Genomic DNA, 21,118 nt, shown 5'->3' with positions numbered 1-21,118 from the left:
GACTGTGGCTCTGTCTGTTATCAATGTCACAGGTCTTGTGTGCCTCGAAGGCCAGGGAACACGGCTGGTGGGTCACAGTTCCTGCCACATTACCAGAACATTGGACTCAGTTGATCCCCCTTCCTTTGTTGCTTCTCCAAATATGTACTTTGTTTGTGGCACCAAAGCTTACACCTGGCTCCCGAAAGGTTGGAAGGGCACTTGCTACATCGCCTTCGTTCTCCCTCCCACCTATGTAGCCCCTGCTAACCATCACCGGCAGAGGCGCGCAAATGACATTGGACAAGCCGACTCCACTGGAGCACAATTCCTGGATGCAGCAAAGGGACTTGTTCCTCTGTGGGGCCCGATGGCAAACAGCCGCGCTATCCGACACCTGACCCAGGCAGTAGAAACAACGATCAACATCACGGCTGGTATCCTCGCTAACAACACGGCTGAGCTTCAGGCGGTCCGCCTTGTGGCCCTTCAAAACCGCCTCGTTCTAGATGTGGTTCTAGCCGATCGAGGAGGAGCATGCCGCATCATCGGATCTAGTTGTTGTACCCATGTGCCAGATAACTCGCCCTCAGTCTACAAAGCAATTGAACACCTCCACAGACTTTCCTCAGAGGTTCACCAAGAACAAGAAGGATGGTCCCTTGGGAGCTGGTTTTGGGACACTTTGAAGGGCTGGGGTTGGAGGTTGTTTTCCTTTGTATTGATACCCGTTGTGATACTATGTGTGTGTTGTTTAGGTATTCAATGTCTGCCATCCTTGTGCGCACTTGTTTCTAACTATATACGCCCAAAGACTTTGGACTTCAGAAATGAGCGCATGAGTCCTCTATGAAGTAGAAGTATGTGGCCTTATGGGGATAAATCCGAACTGACAAGTTGGCGAGACATGTTAAAAGGGAGGACTGTGGAATTTTAAGTTTACGAACTGAACATCATCTGCGCCAGCTTGTCACTCATGTATAACCTGCACGGCAGCCATTTTGGGTACCATGGTCTCCCTGTTCGCGATCGATCACCAGCGCGCTCCCTGACCCTGCGAGCGTCCTCCGCGCACCCTGGCTGCCCCCCTCCCTCACATGCACAAGTCCGCATGACCCTGTCCTTGGGATTCGAGCCCGCGCCAGACCAACACCACCCCTCCTTTCATGAATACCCCTCTGTTGATAACCTCCCTCTCCTTTGATGACCCTTTCCTCTGAATCCGATCAGCCGCACGAGGTCCCAGGCCTTCACCTTAGCCGGGAGATACAGTTTATTGCCCCCTATTGTATGGAGCCGCTCCTCTACAAAGGACCCTCTATTGATCATGGCCTCCCCGACCCCTGGGATACGATCAGGCGCACACATCCTAAGAATCGGCGGAACACTCAGCTGCGTGATAACCCCCTCCTGTTATCAGCAGGGTGAGGACCTCTATTGTGGATGCATGCGGGGTGGGTCTGACACGAGGATTACGGGGATGTCTTTTTATAAGTTCAAAGAGTTTTTATGCAATAAAGAATGCTCACATGTCATAAACCAGGGTATAAAGGGCCAGGCCCCAGAGAGGCTGTTAGAGCACCTCGAAACGATACCTTGTTGTCTGATCTGATGTGTTCTGCTCCGTCGGAATAAAACTTCTGTTTCCTGCCTTCCAGTCTCCAGCGCCTGCCTCTTTGTTTGATAAACGAGAATGGTATAGAGGCGGTTAGCGCCGGGCAACTTTGAAAAAGGCCATCAGCCCTACCCTTTTTCCACATCAGGAGCTGTCCAGGGGGAATCCAAACAAGAAATACTCCTTCGGCAACCACACAATGATTAGGCATATGCTTAGAAAGCATCCCAATAACTATTCTAGGGCAGAGGTCAGGGAACTGGCCAAAAACCCTGTCCAATCTTCTGCCAGCACCTCCCAAACTACTGTTTCCACCCCATCAGGACTGGAAGTTAGGGAGACATGCTCCATCATACAAACCAACTTTTCAAATTTTAAAATGGTTTGTAAATTTTGTGGTCAAACAATTTGCTATGGTGAGCAATGCATCACACTTATTAATCGTGCTTGGGAAAACCACAAGTGCCAAAGGAAATATTAATTTGTTGCACTTTTTTTTTCTCCTGTTGAGCCCTTTTGAAATGCCTGTTTTTTGTTTCTCCCCTTAAAAAATACAAAAAAAACAAAAAATGTTCAGAAAAACCAAAAAAAGAAAAAAATGTTTAAAACCTCCCCAAAAAATATAAAACAACAAAAAGAATAAAAAAAACAGTTCTTTTCAGAACTACCTCCCATTTATATAAAATGACTTAAATTTTAAAACTCTGCCATTCTCTTTTCTCCCTGGTGCGCTCCCCGGTGCCCGTACCGGGCGCTCCCCCGCGCAAATTGAAAAAAAAATATTATTTTTTTTTGCCCCGCGGGGCCCTTTTATAGCTCCTACATGAAACCTAGGGGGTCAGGGGGGTCTACTCTGCCCCCTAATGGTCTTTTCCCCCTTTGTTTTGGCCACCTCTTGTGTCTCGATCATACCGAGACACAAGATGGCGGCCGCTCCGGACCGTTTGGAATGTTTACAGACACCCGAAAGCCAATCAGCTTTCCGTACGCAAGTCGCATAGCGCGCCCGGAGAGCTCCCCTGAGCGCGTATCGGGGCACGCTTACAGATATATATATTTTTTTAACCTAAATTACTCAAAATCCACTGGAGCACATGTCTTGAGACATAGCAAAGGCACATCGGGCTACCAGTCCCTATAATTTTGCCAAGATTGGTGGAAATCCATTCAGCCGTTCGGGCTAAAAGTGAGGTCGACCTCCCTATGGAAATTAACATTGGGAAAACGCGTTTTGGGACCCCCCTTTTATCTCGGCACCCGCTTGACGCATCCCCCCCAAACTTTCAGGGAAGGACCGGAGCTCAAAGAGGCCATTTTGAGGAAATTTGCATGCAGATTCGTCAACCGGCGCCAAAGTTATTCCAAATAGAATTTTGAGATTTAACATTGAAAAAAATCCTAACTATAACTACCTACTGGCGACCGCCAGTAGGTAATAAATATATATATATGGAAATTATGAGATAACTTGTCAATCAGTTGTACCAAATAATCACACCATTGCTAAAAAACGGATATCACCCACAGACAGTGATACAGTAGCACTCTATACTTTGGGATTTACACATAACCCACCTCCAAATGAGTGATGTACAAATATCTTTAAGCAGCAGTATTTTCCCACAGTGGGTGTGAATAGCGGCACCTGACAAATCACAGTGGTAAAATAGGACAGTAATGTCAGGGCTGAACCATGAGCCAAGTTAAAACCCAGGCAACTAAGGACAGTGCATAATAGTTGTAACACTGTCAAGCTGTTAATTGAATAAGGACCAAGCCAAACAATATTCCCCCAGTGGGTAACACTCTAGTTGTCAAGGTTGTGTGAACTACATCAAACATAATAGGTCCAGTCAGGTGAGCCACAAAAATCACAAAATAAAGCGCATTGTACTTCATTTAAACACTGCCCAAGTGGGCAGACTCCCAGAAAAGCACTCCTTGGTAGATACCAAGAAATAGGAGTGTGAGATCAAAGTGGAAAAACTAACAAATAATAAAACCCTTCTGTTATGAATCACCATTCCTTCTGAGTAAGAGTAGGGTAGGGTGTCCACGCTGAGACAGACGCTCAACACTGAAGCAAAGCCTGATTTTGAGAGTTTCTTCCACTCCTCCTAAAAATTTTAAAAAGAGAAAGAACCATTAAAAACATAGCTTCCCTCATTAGTCACTCAACATTGAAAACATTTCACTTAGGACACAAAGCTTTACACAGCAAAACATAGATTCACTCTAAATGAACATGTAATTTCTTGTCAGAATGTAAGCCTTGAGTGGATTTGGTTTTTAAAACAATTATATAACATGATTTTCTCTTCCTGAGCTTTAGAACCCTGGTGTTCAGGTTGGTGTCCAAACTATAAAGAAAACTTACGTGGGATGGGTATCCCCAGGCGTGGGTCACAGCCACACTGTGTCACTGGAACCAGGAGATACCTTGCTGATGAGCCCCAACCAGTCCTAGGTTGCTTGTGTTCTGTTTCAGGGAGGACCTGTCATCGCAGTTCGGGCTGGACAGTTCCCATGCAGAATTAAGTCTGATTTGCACATGGCTGGATTCAAACTGAGATGGACTGGTGTGCAAAATAATGATGGATTTGGATGTGACCCCAGAAATTGCCAATGATTGGGATTTATTCAAGCATATGATCCATTACTTTTTTGTATACTTTAGCGTGCCGCCCTAAGTGGGACAGGGATGTCCAGATGTGGGTCCTGTGCACACTATATCACTGGAACCCAGCTATACCTGGCTGATGAGCCCTAATTAGTGTGAAACCGGTCCTAGATTGTTTGTGTTTTGGTTCAGGGAGGACCTAGACTGGCAGTTCCGGCTAGACTGTTCTCATTGGAGCAGGGTCAGGACTGATTTGCATATGGCTTGGTCCAAACTGAGGTGGCATGGTGTGCAAAATAATTATGTATTGGAATGCTGCCACAAGTAATTACCAGTGGCTCTGACTTATTCAAGCATTCCATCCATCACTTTTTAGTGTACTTTAAAGCACACTAAAATGGCACCCCAATAGAAATAGGGCCAACAGAACACCACCTAGCAAAGTCCACAATGCTTCCAGTGCTGCAGAGAAATGAAAAAAGACAGACAAAGAATGAGTTACTATTTTGATCTTAAATCCTTCACTATTCACATATTGAAGATTATTGTGGTTGACATTTTGGAGTGCTAATACCCCATCATATAAATTAGCCCAAATATATTTGATGTGGAGTCTGCTTCATTTATTTCAAGAGTTACAAAAATACAACTAATGCAAAACAGATTATGCATTTTGTTTTCCATTGATTGCCATTAGGCACTCTGTGTTGCATTCGGTGAGGCTCTTTGAAGTTGTAAATGATCCTTAAATAATCAAACTAGGTCAATGAATTTTTGTATATATGTACCTACTATATGCTAGGACACTGGGTTTTCCCCATCCTTCTTTTCCAATAATTCATGTGTTTGTAGGGAAGCTTAACATTTACAAGTCCATTTGACAGGATGCCACATTGTGATTGAAACGATGAACATGTGTCTTGTCATCAATGAATACACATCAACTATTACTTTTCATTGCTGTAATGTTTTGGTCTTGCCTAAGACAGCACATGCACGCTCTCTAGCTAGACATTTTGTTTTCAACAGTGGGCCTAGAAACTGCCCATTGCTTAACATTGATTGGCTTCATTGTCACTCTCATTTTCTTGCCTATCATTGGTCAGGTGTTTCATGCTTCCTTTCTCTTCCCTTGTCCCTCCCATGGAGCATGGACGTATTGCATATGTCCTTTGATTGCTCATTTTATTAGGCACTATTTTTTTCTTTTGGTTTAGGCACTCTATAAGAGAGCATGTTTATCTGCTGACTCCTTCGTGTACTTCCCTCCCTCAGTTTTCCTCCCGCTGACACACTGCTGTCTGCTTGCCCCAGCACCTGTCTCCCACCCAACACCTGCGTCCCATCTTCCTTTGCCCATGTGCTTGCTCCTAGCGCCTCCCTCCAGCTCTGAATTTTCCATCTACTTGCCCCAGCCTCTTTCGATCACCCTTAGTTGTCTGTGTGGCCCTAAAACGTTTTCTGTGTTGCTCCTCCAACCACCATCCTCTGTCCTTGTTGGCCGTGAAATTCCAGCTGCCACCGTCTCTTGAAACAAACCAATAGCACAAAGAAGCTTTGCAGTATTGCAGTGGGCTTAATATTACAGTTCCATATTCTCCTTAATGGATTACAGAATCTTTAAAATACTACTGAAATTGAAGTCATAGTTGCTATGGTGCCAATTGAGAAAGAAGTACTTACAAAATCAACAGGTCTAGCTTTAGTTAAGAAGTGAAAATGTGTCTGCATTAGTTGTAGTTATATGCGCATGCCTGTATGTGTGTGTTTGCGAGGATAAACAAATAAACAAATGGATAAGTGGATGGACGAGAAAGTAAATGTATGAATATGAATAGGAGAGTGACACTGCATAAATAGGTGAATGAATTCCCCACTCTCCACCTCGGCAATATCCATGGCCTCTACGGATGATACCTATTCTGCACTCCTGGGCATCCCCCCAAGAACTGAGACTGCGTGCCTTCTTGTATAATGTATCTACCTGTTTTAATTCGTATATCACATGTAGCTTGGACTTAAGCGTGCAGCATGCTTTTCCTGTACAATGTATCCCCTACCTTTCCCAATTTGATCCCTCCTGTCCCTACGCTTGTATACTACCCCTAAATCCGGTAAAGCGCTCTGGTTCGCGCTCTATAAAACTATAAAATAAATAAATAAATGATGATGGCTGAGAAATAGATGAGTAGCAAGTGGGTGCGTGATTATGGCAGTTGACAAATGTTTCACTTAGTTCATGAATGAATACATGGATGAGTGAGCACAAGATGAATGGCTGCATCATTGAGATCCCTTAAATTTCCATTTGCTTGCTACAGCACAGTGAGCCTACTACAAGATTCCATGCTCTCTCACGCTCCCATCCGAACACAGGACACACCCCACTCACACATTACCTCTCTGTACCAGGCTCCAGTGAAAAGCTTCCTAGCCAAAAACAGTGTACAGAGTGTGATTAGCTACAAAATACTATCTCTTGCTTATCCTAGGCAAGGCATTCCGAGGTACTTCCTCACTTCACCCGGCACGAGGCTTTTACAGTGAACCACGCTATATGACCATTACTTCATTCCGGTTCCTGTCCATTCCGGACAAAAAAATGCTGCTCTTCCATTTTATTTAATAAACGTCTGAAATAAAAAAGGAGAGGTAACGTTAATGGCTTTACTGAATTTCGTTTTATGCCGCTTTTGACACCCTCAATCATCCAAGAACCCAGGCAAGTAAATAATTCTGCGAAATTTTACGTTTATTGCATGAAAATGTGTATCTCAAATCTTGATGCAATCCATATAGTATTGTACCATATAATCCAATTCATGTAAAGCACATGAATTAGGGTAATCATATTTAGAGAATCCTAAAGCTTTTATTTCAGGGCTCAATTCTTCCACATGTATGAACAACCGAGATTACATCCGGTAGTGTAGAGCACTGCTAAAAACTTCAAGTCAGTCTTATATGTTTACTCGTGGATATCAAGCGTGCCAACGTTACGATTACTAAATATATGGCCTACTAATGTTCCAGTTAAAAGGTGTACATTGAGTTGGAGATTTATAAAAATACCATATGTGTTGCGAATGTCCGCACACGATTATTTGCCAGCTCTTTTTCAGAAAGAGTGGGTCGTAAATAAATCTTAAAGGGACACTTTTGAGTGGCAATTACTGGCAGGAGGCCTTTAGGTCAAAATAATAAAGGCTTTAGTATAGTCACTAGCAGGATGGTGTAAGTCACGTGCTCTATTCCAATGCTACCTAACTTGTAGGTACCTCTTCAATGTGTTTATTTGGATATTTCATACTTTCCACAAAGCGAGTGCTGATCGTCTGTCTCAAAAAGAAAACAACATTCCTTCCTTAACGAAATGTTTCACTTCTTTGACATGTTCATGGCATCAGCATTCAAAAGAGGAAAGCGTCGTTTCGCCATTTTATCACATGGGTGCCCTTTTGGAAGCAATTGAGCTCAGTTCTCTTATCAGACGCAGTGTCACAAGGGACGTCAGACAAGCTCTGGAGACAGCCTAATGGGCATCACTAGACATCAGGACGTTGAAAGGAATGCAATCTGATTTAAGGTCGAAATGTCAAAGAAGGTTGGGGACTGCATGCACATAACGCTTACGAGTCCCGGAAATTAGTGTCATAGGAAACAGTTTACGCAGTGGTGGCTGGTGACATTTGAAAGTGGTGTGGTGGAAACTGATAATCATACTGCACCGTAGCGAGGGTTCGGGGGGGGGTTACCCCCCGAGAAAATTTTGAAAAAATAGTGGAACAATGGCGCATTTCCAAGCAAATTTGAGAAAGCAGGATGGTTAATAAAGCAATTGTCAAAGTGCAGGTATTACATCATTAAAGAGCTGTCATATAACATACTAGGTAGCTGCTTAATCAGTATAACAACAGAGCTTCATAACAGACTTCAAGATACAATGATGGGAACCTCACAGATTGTTTTTATTTAAACTGCAAACAACAAAACAAACCACTTTTTTGACTTAAACTGCAAACAACAAAAGAACGAACTAAAGAGGCCACAAACTATCCCCATTCAACATATTTACTTTTTGTAAATTCAGCATGTCTGTCTTTAAGCGCAGCAAATTTTTCAATTACTTGAACATTAAAGTCAGCAATATTTTGAACAAGCTCGCTCTCTATAGAGAGCATTGCCAACGCATTGAGTCTTTCCTGAAGCATGGTGTTCCTCAGGAATGTCTTAATCCTCTTCAAGGCGGAAAAAGATCGTTCTGCCTCTGAGGTTGTCATAGGAGTTGTAATGACGATTTTTAGTAAAGCTACAGTCTCTGTAAATGTCTTTTCCATATTAAGTTCATGAATTAAAGACAGCAAAGACCTGCCATCTTTGGCCTTCTGGTACACAGGCATTGAGTACATTACTACTCACTTTTGAGGTCCTCTTGGTTGAGCATCGGATAAGCTTCCACAGCCTCATGCAGAGCATGCTCAGGGAAGGATTCATTATATTTTTCAAAGTATTTACTTTCCAATAATGTGGCACTCCCCAAATGTTTTGTGAAAGCAAAACGCTCTTGTGCCTGCACAATTACAATGTCACAGATCTCTTTTGCACTTCGGACCAGAGTGGTGATGTTTTTCCTGTGGTTTGAAAAATTTGAAGCTGCTGGGAATTGGCTTTCTAAATTGTCAACCTCATCTCTCACTATGTTTATGCTTGCGACAAACTCTGTGGTATATCTTTTCACAGACACAGTATCTACGTCTCGTCCTTGCAACTGATTGTATAAATTCTCAACCTTTTGTCATTATCTTTTCAAATAAAAACAGAAAAAACTGAAACTCTCTATCTTTTAGTGTTCTAGCAAAGCCACAGGCTTCACTGTGACTTTTGAAATCAAAGGTTTCATTGGCTTCTATGGCTTCAAAACATTGCACAAGGTCCTCCCTATATTGAAATATTAGTTGGACTGTACGTATGTTATAGTTCCAATGAGTTGAGGCTCCTTTTGTCCACAATCTCCTGAAGTGCTTCCATTCTTTTTGGAGAACGTGAGAAGAATGCTGCCATGCCTCCTACAGCCTGAAAGAAAATCTGTGTCTCGGAGATCTTTGAAACTGCCTGTTGCATAATAAGATTAAGTTGGTGGGCGTGACAGTGCACATAATCAGCATTCGGGTAGACATCTCTAATTCTTTTCTGAACGCCACCATGGCTTCCACTCATTACGGACGCACCATCATAGCTTTATGCAATACGTTTGTTTCTTTGCTGCAGCTCTGGAAAAATGAAGTTGAGTTGACGCAGTATAGCTGCAGTAATGGTTTCTGCAGTGGAGTTTTTTAAATGAGTAAAACCATAGAACCTCTCCACAACATTATAGGCATTGTCCAGGTACCGAAAGACTAATACGGACTGCGTTTGTGTGGCCATATCAGTGGTGTCATCAGCCTCAGTAGCCACAAAGTCTGTGTTTTGCAACTCTTGCACAATATGGCTTCTTACAATTTCTAGCATACACTCCAGGAGTTCATTTTGTATCGTTTTAGAGGTGTCCTCAAAGACTGTAGCACTTGCTGAATGTGCTTCCATTTCCTTGTCTATGCTAACCCTGGGCGTAGTTCGCGTAGTTGCTTGCTAGACCCGTTCGCGCGCCGTTTTTCTTCTTCGGGAGCGCAGTGCGCGTGTTCGGGGCGCTGCCTGTATGCTCGGGATGGCTAGCACGCTAAGTTACCCAAGAGGTTTGTCCCGCCCACTTGCGTTCCCTTATTTCCTGTTCCGGGTCACAAGTAACGTGTTCGGGCTGTGCAAGACATGTTCGGGAACTCATCTTCTCGTTTGCACTACAAAAGTGCGTGATCGCGCTAAATATCGCGCGAACCTACCCACGCGGTCGCGATGGGCGTAGCCATCTTGGATCACACACTCTGGCTATGGTTTTGGGCCTACTTTTGCATCTTGTTGAAATCTCTTTAATCCTTGTCTTTTTACCCACTTTTTCAAACTTTCTTTAGTTATTACCTATTTCTCTCTGTGCCTAGGTTTATATTTTTCATTTTATTTCTACTTTTACAACTTTTCTATTGTTTTATTTTACTTCCTTCTTTTACCTTGCTTCTTCTTTCCCCTACCTTTTTGTCTTGAACATTTCTCTCCCCTCCATCCAGAACCATGGTGAAGGGCGCCAGCAGCAGCGGCGGCTTAAAGGGCAAGGCGCCTGTGCCCCAAAAAACCCGGCTGCCTTGCGGCCGAATGCGCCCCCCAGGGGTGACGGCCCGCCAACTTTTTGGGGAGGAGGAGGTGGCTGCCCTGGTCTTTTTTATCCAGCGCCACCTCCCCTTGATCTTGGCAGCAGGCGGCAGGCCCGGCTCCGGCTACCAGATTGAAGAGCATCTCCGGCGGTGGGCGAAGGTGCGCCGTGCAGTCTTCCGCTGCTCCGGTATCCGGCGTACCCACCATCAGCTGTCCCACCGCTGGGCAGACATTTTGGACCGGGAGCAGGACCTGTTGGACCTGCTTGGTGTTGAGGTCGTGGGTCTTGGTGAGTGGCTACCCCCCAAAAAAAGTGTGTGTATATATATATATATATATATATATATATATATATATATATATATATATATATATATATATATATATATATATATCTATAGTAGTATAAGTATTGTTATTGTATCTTTCTAAATCTTGGCTGAATAAGTAACGCGATGACTGGCGCTCCTAGTTACATTTCCGATGTATTCCGTTATATCTACTGTAATTGTATGACACTGGTCTGTGCTGCGCTTCTTCACTGACTCTTGCGTGTTGTTTCAACTTGGCGCTAGCTTTTGCTGTTTATTGATGTGAGATTTTCTTTATTGTAGAGAACTGAAGTTAGTTAATGCTATTAATAGAGTCTTGTCCTTCCTTTTTCCGTCAGTGAAATAGCGGTGGATGGATAATTGTACGTAGTTTGCATATTGTATCATTATTTTTTCACGGCCTTCTCTTCTGCATGAATCCTCCTCTGGCAATGAATGCTAAAGTTACTTTGTTCTTCTTACCTCAGCCAGGGCCGGCTTTAGGCATGTGCAAGCTGTGCAACTGCACAGGGCGACCAAAGACCAGGGGCCACCACACCATATATATCCTTAATTTAATAATCCTCTGAGGATGGATACATATTTGCGTGGCGGCCCCTGGCAGGGATTTGGTGCCTCCGGCTCTGTTCCACTTCCAAACACCCTGACTCCCCCCTCTTTACTGGCCTCCGTGCTCCGCCCCGACCTCCTCTTCCGGGCCCCCCTACCTATGCTCCCTGCCCAGGACCATCATGAGCCTAGAGCCGCCCCTGCCTCAGCCCTCCATAGAACTGATGTAGTTCGTTTAGTGAGTGGGTAGGCTTAGCAGCAGTAGCATTCAGTCAGTAGCAGAACAAAATATGATGCAACGAACGTACAATTTCGTGTTAGTATGCACAAAGTTAAGCATGTCTCCTCCTTGTGATCTATGCATTTTGCTGGCAAAAATAAAAAAGAAATGCCTACTTACAGATAATTGATTACCCCTTTCTTGAATCGGTGGTGTTGTTCAGGTGTTACTGCCTCTGTGTTACTTAGTAATCTGCAATCAGAATGTTTATGGAACATTTGATTTGTTTTCTCCAAGTATACAGTCAGTGAATCCTGCAAGGCAGTAGTCATTTGGTAGATCAATGTTTGTTTCTTTTAATGTTCTAGCAGTGGTTTTTGAAATGATGTCTATGTTTCACAGCACTCAATGTTTTTCTCTTTCTTTAATATTTCTTACATGAACCACAGAACCCAGGGGCAAGCAGAAGGCTGGGACCGAGTCGGCGGGTGAACCACAGGCACAGAGCTCCTCTACTGAGGATCCTGCTGCTGTTCCCAGTAAGTCCAACAGTGCTTTCTTTTGGAACAATGATATTTCCCTAACTTTCTAACGGAGCTTTTTTTTCCAACCGATTAATGACATTTCATTCCTAAATACATTTTGACAAATGCTTTTTTGATTTTCATTATGTTTTCAAAATTTTGGGTATCAGTCCCTGCCTTTCTGTTCCTTCAAAGAGCCTCTGCTATGACTCTCTGTGCTACTACTAGACTGTCTGTAGGTAAGCTTGCCCTGTTGCCCACTCTTTAGTTAAGGTATTAATCTTTTCAAACAATCTGTGATAGAATAGCTGTAGGCACAGGGTCCACTCCTGTCTTATGCTTTTTCCTCTGTAATGTCTCTGCTTTGCCAATTGACACCAACCAAGTATGCATCCAGATGTTGGTCTAGTATTTTGTAAACGTTAGTATACCACTACTACTCTTGTGGGTATTCTTCTATGCAGTCACATACATAACTATGTATGCACCAGAAAATTGGATGTTGGTGATAGGCAGGTTGGACCTTACTTACTTACACCTCAGTCACAGAACTCTGAGGAACCCACAATTCACTGAACGACAACCTATATGGGCTTAGTCATTGGTCAATTATTCAATTATCCCACTCCTGAACCCCAATACCAAGATGCCCAATGCTTATATTACACAATCCATAACCTAAGTAACCCTCTTTTGCTCACTCACTCGTGTAAGTCTACAAGACAACAGACACTGAAAATATACTTCCGAGTCAATGTGGTACTTCAAAAGCATTATTTTGTTAGAAGTAACTAAGTAAGTAACATCAATGTTTTTAAGTTTTTCCGTAAAATACGTCAAGGCCCACCAGAAAAAATCCAGTGTTAAAAAAAGGCTGAATAAAGTAATCTACATTTGTACAGCTACCAGTGCACGATAGGGAAATGTGGGAAATGTCGGAGACCCCTCACCATTGAACGTATACTGGTTACATATGCCTCTTTATGGTAAGCTCTGGAAATCTCTGCTTCGTAATGACAAAAGTGGTGCATGTTAGACAGTATGAAAATAAATACATTTAAGCAAGTTTTTTGCAGTCATGCTAAAAAAAAGGTGTAACCTGTAAGCAAACTCGATTCCACAATCCACATACAAAAAGTAAATACGGGCCTTTTTATTTTCCAAACTCTTCAGGTGTATGCATTGAACAATCATGTGGCCTCAAAGGCGTCTTCTCGTACTGCGCAACAAGCTGCGAGGTAGCATGCGCAAAACTGTACACATTGATGTACAAACTTGTTACATGGTTCAGTCTAAATTTCCAAGGACTAGAGTAGCAGTAGAGATGAGATGAGCTTGGGTACCATACCATAACAAATGAATGCTAATATGTGTAGTGACTCTGCTGTACTAGGCAATGTGGACTACTACTGATTATTACGTTCTACTTAACTGTTTCGCAGAACTCCATTCTTGGTGAACAAGTACAATGGGGGCTGTGCATCCATCTAAAAAGGTGTACTTATTTTTATAGGTGCAGAACCGGTACCATCCACCAGTGCCGACGGGGACAGCGGCTCAGCGTCAGCAGAGGCGATCCCGGAGGGGACAGGACCAGAGGCACCTACACCAGCACCAGCAGCAGTGAGGGAGGAGCCAACAACGGTGGGCGATGGTAAGTTACATTCAATAGTGATCCGCATTACTTGGTGGGAGGGGAAAACTTCCTCACTGTACTCTGAGATTTATAATGAACTTGAAGTTCTACTGGACAATATATTACGCCACCTTTATTTGTCATTACCAAGCTTAGCATTACCACCGGCGAGAATTGATAAAATAACAGGCCTCTTCTATCTGACTACAACTCAGCTGTGAAAGGTTGGTGGCAGATTAAAAGTCTTATCCACAACATTACATGACCGCGATGGATTAACACTAAGGAGATCGATTTTAAGTATGATGAAAGGAGCAAGGAAAAAGCACCAATCATCTAATATAGAAGGATACTTTGGAATCAGCAATGCAGGTGGCTGATAGCAGTCGGATGCATGGGTTGTTGTGGAAGGATGGAAAGGGGAAAACACAGCTGCCTGTGTGGGTGGGAGACACACCCAATATCGGTGGGTAGTGGATAGTCTCAGCAGCGGTGTTTTGGTCAAACCCAAAGGCAAGGGAAGGAGGGGACGACTGGATGCATGCCGGGTCGTTGCTGACGAAACACAAACCACCTAAGGTTTGTTGCGCGATATAAAGAATGATAGTCTCTACTAGACATTTACTACTAGCTGGCCCCTGTTAATTAATGTTACTTTGAGACTGTCACTGTTCCCGGAAGCAGAGTATATGATATAAAACGAGATATGAAAAAGACAGGTGTTCGTATGTGTGTGACCGTTGAAGTACACCCATGCTACTAGGGCAGGCATAATGCCGTGCCAAAAAGTCCAACAAATTAATTATATAGGCCGTAGAATGTTCAAGATAGAAACAACACCATTTTTTGTACTCAGCCTGCTTGCTAGTGCTACTGTGCCACTATGTGTTGAATACATTTTGTGTTCTTGATTTGCTGGGACTTTGGATTACAACAATTCTGTCTCTTTCTTTATAGTTACTCCTTCAAAACCAACACGAAAGGAGTTGGCAGTCCGGGCCCGGCAGCGGAAACTGCAGGCCATCGTTGAGGCCTACCGCCGGCTGGTGGCTCAGGCCGAGGAGGAGGAGGAGGCGGCGGCAGCAGCTGCTGCCTCTTCCAATGCCCCGGCCCCCAAGCCTGCAGGAGTACGTCGCCGTGGTCAGGCAGCCGCCCGCCGCCAGATTTTTTCATCATCGGCCACCCCCCCACAACATGCATGCCAATGTAGGTGCCGTCAATTCCAAACAAAGATTCTCCTCCGGGTAGCGAGGCTTGAGGATGAAATAGAGGAGCGGGTGAAGCTCATTGTGGACAAACACTTGAAAGCCCGCCAGCTTTGAGATGGACCCTGTTTGTTTGCCCCTTTTTCAATCCTTTTGTTGGTGGGTGGGAATTGGGTGTTGGGGTTTACATTACATTGAGCGTGGAAATTTGGTTGGGGTTAGGGGAGGGTAGGGACAGCTGTGGGGTAAGATTTAATATATATTTTATTTTTGTATCATCTTTCTTTATATTATGGTAAAATAAATGAGACACAAAGTTATGTTCAAAAGAAAACATTTGAAGTTCATTTGTGTTTGTTGGGGGGAGGAGGGGGGACTGTTTCACCAAATAATGTACGTTGTGCAACATCGCAAGGTTTAATTGGCCATGCAGGTCAGCGGACAGTGCTTTTGAATAAAAAAATATATTGGCCACATCTTTAACATGCAGACAGATAGATGCGGTAAACCCTCACCGAGTTATATTTGTAGTATTAGAAGAACTACCAGTCTGTCTTGTGTTATACCTCACAGCAAATTTATCTTACCTGTGATTGCTGATGATGATTGATGATGAAGTGTGCTACTGCAAGGGCTGCATTTGTTTCCCAAGACAATGGAGAAGAATCTGTGGTTCTGAAATTCTGTGATAGTACTAGTAGTAGACAGACCCTGCCAGTAGCATTTTGAGACAAAAAGAAAGAGGCAGTCATTTGCGTGATAGACAATGTGGGGGTAGTATAAGTATTAAGTACAGTACATTACACGACTGACCCAAAAACAATATTGCAACTGCTGAACTCAAACAAAACAATGGTTTTGGGGACTGGAAACTAAGTGCAAGAGAAGATAAGAAGTTCAACTGTAGTTGTAGTACTCACGGCAACGTCAAACTTTTCTAAATCATAATGCTGTAGACTTAAACCCAAACAATGACGCCAATTCATTAGATGTATTCGTTGTTTGATGGTAATGGTAAATCATTTGGCATTATACACAGAGCTTGAGTTGGGAAGCAGAAGAAGATCCTGGCCATGCCTTGTTGAAATTTCACTATTGTTGCTTTCACCACATCTGCCCCAGCAAGCGCGTGATCAAATTGTTGGTGTATATTTAATGTAACAAACATCACACCTCAATGAAACCACGCAGCCCAGGGGAAGAGGGTTAGGGTTTGTTGAATGGATGGGTACGGGGGTTTTGGGAAAGGTTTGAGAAAGAAAAACAGTACGCATGGAGACAACAAAAGCAAAACAATGAAGACGATGATTTATGATGTTGATCCACTAGCCAATGAATGTAAGGAATAAACGTAGGAAAAGGACATGCTGAATATCATTCTTGGTTTCCCGCCATCCAATTGCTTGATGATGAGGATTAGTGGTAAGGGTGAGTTAATGCTCATAGTATGATAGCAGTGGGTGAAAAACGTCCAGCCTGAAAAAGAAAAGGCAAATACAAAAGAATGTGAATGACCTAAACAAATTGTAATACAGTGAAGATCAAAAAAATAATACAAGAGGAGTAGTCGTAAGAGAGGACTTTCAGGCGGCTTCGATACAATATGTATAAGTCTACTAGTTGCACATCATTATTAATCTAGAAGTACAAGAAAAGACAGGAGCCAGCACAGAACAGGCCCACGACACAGGGTTGCCCGTAACACAAACTGCATTTCCCTAAAAATTTCACTGAGCCACAGAAAGGGGCATAAAAAAGCAACCTAGCATTTTCAAAATTAATCAACAAAATCAATGCGTCATTCTCAGTCATCAATCATACCACTATTGTACTCTACCACTGCACAGTGCACACACATGTAGTAGCCTGGGTCTTCTGTGCTGTGCCTCTTATTTGTATTTACCTTGTATTCCACTCCAAGAAACATCGTACATCAATCAGCTCAGATCCAACTGCCTGACAGCGTGCAAAGATATGGTGGTCACCATCATTATCAGGTGTGGCACGTCTAGTCCAACAGCAACAGCAACTCAGTCTTTAGTGAGTGACTATGATAAATTAAGTCCTGACTGCACCTGTAGTAGTAGGAACACAAGTGCGTAAATAATTTATATTATTAAATACCATGGAAAAATTGGCTATCACGTGAGTCTGAAGTAACTAGTATACTTCAACTCCATGCACATTTGCTCAGAGTCAGCAAAACATCCAATGCAATGCATGGCATCATTCATTTAATATACCTGTCTTGCTCTTCTCTTTCACTGTCAGATGATTGATCACAGATGCTGCCGAGCCTTTTAAAAGTAATGACGAGTCACAACAAGTTGACTTCAGTTGTGGATGCCTGCTCAAGTTTTTACACTGAAGAGTCGTCTATGAATGCCTGCAGACAGAGGTGGTAGCCTTAAGAGTAAGACAGTGATGAGTTGCAGATTTCAAATGAAATAGAGGATGGCTGTAGTCATGTATGGTTCACTTGTTATGGAGGGACTGTTAGAGGCTACATTATTGTACTATACTCCATCTACAACAGCCAATGTATGGCTGGCAAGATGGATTTGTATTGACTTGAGTGGGAGTCAAGAAGATGGAGCAAGACTCTGAGGAGTGCAGTCAACATGGAACATAAATCCACAGGCGTGCAACTCCAGGAGGTAAATAAAAAGATACAGTGAAAATAAATGCACAGGCGTGCAACTCCAGTAGGTACATAAAAAGAATCAGTGGTGGGGATGGATTTGGTTGTGGTTTTTAATTTTTATTAGCAGTTTTGCACCAGAAAGCCATTGTTAATAAGAAAATAAATAACACAAATAAAGGAAGGGAGAAAGTAACAATTTAAAAGCCTAGTTGTCAGGGAAGAGGAGCTCGTCCTCAAACTCTGGGGGTTCGGACAGAAGTAGGTCATGTAACACAGTAGTGATGATGTCTTTGGACTCGCTTTCTTCATCCTGCTCTGATTCACATAGTTTATAGTCTGGTGGTATGAAGTGTTGATTCATTTTTATCATTGTCAGCCTCTCCACGCTTTTGGGGGAGAGACTGGTCCTTTTCGCTGTCACAATGGCACCAGCAGCACTGAAAACCCGCTCAGAAGGGACACTGGCTACAGGACAAGCCAGATACTTTATCGCCAGCCTGCTCAGCACTGGCCACTTTCTCCTTCTTTCATACCAATAGACCAATGGGCTTTGCTCCACGAACACCTCTGTTGTGTCATCCAGATAGGCCTGAACGATCCGCTCAGTGTTCATTGGTGCTCGGCTTTGCTGGTCCTCTTTCCCCTTTGCAACAGCAACGGACTTACCCATCCCTTTCTGTAGGAAAAAAGCAGTTATGCTTTTGGTTGTGTCTGCTGAATCAGATCGTGTAGGTGCTGCTTTTGGTACTGTTGGTGCCTGCTGGGAAGCAGACGCACGCTCTCATGCTCTGAAGAACTTGTCTTAGGAGGATGGCCTGGAGTACTTTGACTGTCCTGGGCTGGCACTGGCAGGCCTTTACGTAACAGCCGTTCAGTTTCTAAATCATTAGCTTCCACAGTATGGAAGTTTTAAACTTGGCAACATCCCCATCTGAAAAAGGAATTACTGCGCTACTGCTGACAAATAATTTGTACCGTGGATCCAACATTGTTGCAGTTATGTAATGTTGATCTGACACAATCATTTGAAGCCTTACATTTAGAGATAAGAGGTTGGCTAAGGCCTTGGCCAAGGTATATGCATCAACTTTTTCTTCGTCACCTTCGTATGTTTCACATTGCTCAAGCATGTACAACAATGGGATGGCTTGGCCCATAGTACAGTCCTCCCTGCTAACTGCACGTGTGAAGACCTCAAAAGGTAGTAGCATCTCTGTCAAGCATTTAATGAGGTCCCACTGCCACATCTCAACGGTCAGGGCTTTAAGATTAACAGTAGGATCCCCTAATCTTCTTGACATGACATAAGCATTCAGTAGTATGTACTGCTCAAAGAGACGCTCAAGCATGAAATAAGTAGAGTTCCAACGTGTTGGGACCTCCTGGATCAGTGCTTTGACTGGCAATTTATGCTCAGGCTGAATGACCCGTAGCAGCTTCTGTGCTTTAAAAGAATGGTTAAAATGCGTGCATATTCTTCTGCAGATGGTCAGTATGTCACTGACTTTGGCTTCAGTTTTCAGAAAGTCTTGCACGACTAAGTTAATGCAGTGTGCCAAACAGGGTACCCTGAAATAATGTCCTTCTCTCATTGCCTTCACTACATTACTGCCATTGTCGGTGGCAACAAAACCAATCTTAAGGCCTCTTGGTTGCAGCCATTCAAAGAAGTTGCTGTTAAACTCAGACAAAATGTTTTCAGCAGTATGAGTTTTCTCCATACCAAACATGGCTACAGTTGCATGTCTGCGAGTATCAATAAAAATCCCAGAAACGTCAAGGCCCGAAGTTAACTTGTCTTTAACACCTGCAAAAGAGATCCAGTGTGCGGTGATGCACATGTAATCTGTGGCTTCGCAACTGCTCCACATGTCTGTTGTCAGGTGGATACAATGGACAACACTCTGTTGTAAAGCTTTCCCAATCAATTCCAGCTCGTCGTGGTGTAGTGCTGGAATAGCAACTCTTGCAAAATAGTAGTGACTGGGAACGTTCCATTTTGGGCAGAGGGTTGCCACTAATTCCCGAAATCCCACAGCCTCAACAAATGAAAATGGGAGAAGGTCGAGGGCCAACATTTTTGCAAGTTTCGCATTGTACAAACGTGCTATTGGGTGGTTCCGCTCGTACTTTCCCTCCTGCCTAAACATGCTAGTAATGGTACGCTGCTTGGTATTTCTTTAAGTTATGCTAGACGGACCACCTTGCATCGCAGACATTGCACTCCTTGGTGTCTCCGGCTGACTCTGGTGCCACTGAGAAGTTGCTGATGCGGAGGATGTGGACTGTACCACTCCAGTGCTGGCGACAGGGCTCATTTGTGTACCACTCCCAGATAGAAGGTCATCGTCTCCCTCTTCTTCTACCTCCTGGTCAACCATGAGTGGACCTTGTAGTACTGTATCCCCACCAACACCAGTGCTTAAATTTTTTAAGCTTGCAAGGTGGTTCTCCCACCTGATTAAGTGTGTTTTTTTCAAATGAGTCGTTTTGGCCTCCAGTACCATAGTTTGTACCAATCTTACCATGACTAACATTGACATGACAAATGGTGCATATAGCAATGTTCTCCTGATGTGGGTGAACCGTAAAGAAGTCCCACACTGGGGAGGTAAACTTTTGTCTCCTGCCATAGGAAGAGGACCCACTTCCAATGCCGGATGAACTGGAGGATTTTTGTTGAATTTCCCTATGTGACAGCTCAGTTCTAGTATTGCCACTACCTCCTTCTGTTGAGGTGGCGCTTGTGCTGGATGTCGGACGCTGCCGGGCCTTCGCTGATGAAAAAATGGGAGCTGGTGTTACTTTGGGTGTTGAGTGTGTAGGAGTTATACATGCTACCTGCTCATCACTAATCGCAGCCCTTCTGGATAGGGTGAAAATGTTGGTCTCTGCATCCTCTGCACCAGGAATAACGCTCGTGATGATGACAGTGTCAGACCCGTCTTTATCACCAGCAGTATCCTGCTCACCTACATCGACCTCCATAAGTTCAAGCCTTGCTGGATCCTTCCTTTTTCCTAGCCTGGTCTTGGGATGTCTCTCCTTGGAATGCTCAGATAGTTGTGGCTGCCAATCCTTATCAAGGTCATCTGAAGGGATGCTTGGCGAAGAACTCGATGCACTGCCACTAACCCTCCTTTCCCTTGGTGAATTGAAAGATAATAGATCACCTCCAGAAGTGGCTTCCTCTTCTTCTTGCACGGAATGAGGCTCTACTTCCTGAACTGCCCCGACTTCGGGAGGAACAACTACTACTATTGCGTGCGGAGATGGTGGTTGTTGTTCTTGAGGAAGTACTATTGCGGGCTGTGGTTCTTCAACAACTACTATTGTGGGATTTGGTTGTTGTTGTTGTTGAACAACAATTGCGGGTGGTGGTTGTGGTTGTTCAACAACTATTGCAGGAAGTGGTTGTGGTTGTTGAACATCTACTGCTGGCGGTGGTTGTTGAGCACTTCCATCTTGCGTGGATTGTGTACTACTTTGAGACAGCGATAAGTTTAGTTCAGGCTCAGTCTCACTGCTTTCTAACACTAGGCTGGCTACCT

The 21,118-nt window shown here is 43.7% G+C and overlaps 1 protein-coding gene across 1 annotated transcript in view; it reads left to right on the top strand.

Moving 5' to 3' along the window:
- The window catches only part of LOC147690191 (uncharacterized), a 34,876-nt gene extending 19,831 nt beyond the window's left edge, over positions 1 to 15,045 (top strand). The window contains exons 2-4 of the mRNA XM_086939466.1: positions 12,008 to 12,097; positions 13,596 to 13,736; positions 14,676 to 15,045. Coding sequence (XP_086795592.1) covers positions 12,008 to 12,097; positions 13,596 to 13,736; positions 14,676 to 15,040 — 596 coding nt within the window. The 3' untranslated portion in view covers positions 15,041 to 15,045. The remainder of the gene's footprint in view (positions 1 to 12,007; positions 12,098 to 13,595; positions 13,737 to 14,675) is intronic.
- Positions 15,046 to 21,118: the final 6,073 nt, after the last annotated feature.

This window comes from Lissotriton vulgaris, chromosome 9 (genome assembly GCF_964263255.1).
Source record: "Lissotriton vulgaris chromosome 9, aLisVul1.2, whole genome shotgun sequence".
Lineage (NCBI taxonomy): Eukaryota > Metazoa > Chordata > Amphibia > Caudata > Salamandridae > Lissotriton > Lissotriton vulgaris.
The sequence above is the reverse complement of the archived record's forward strand: the minus strand, read 5'-3'. Positions and strand labels throughout refer to the sequence as shown.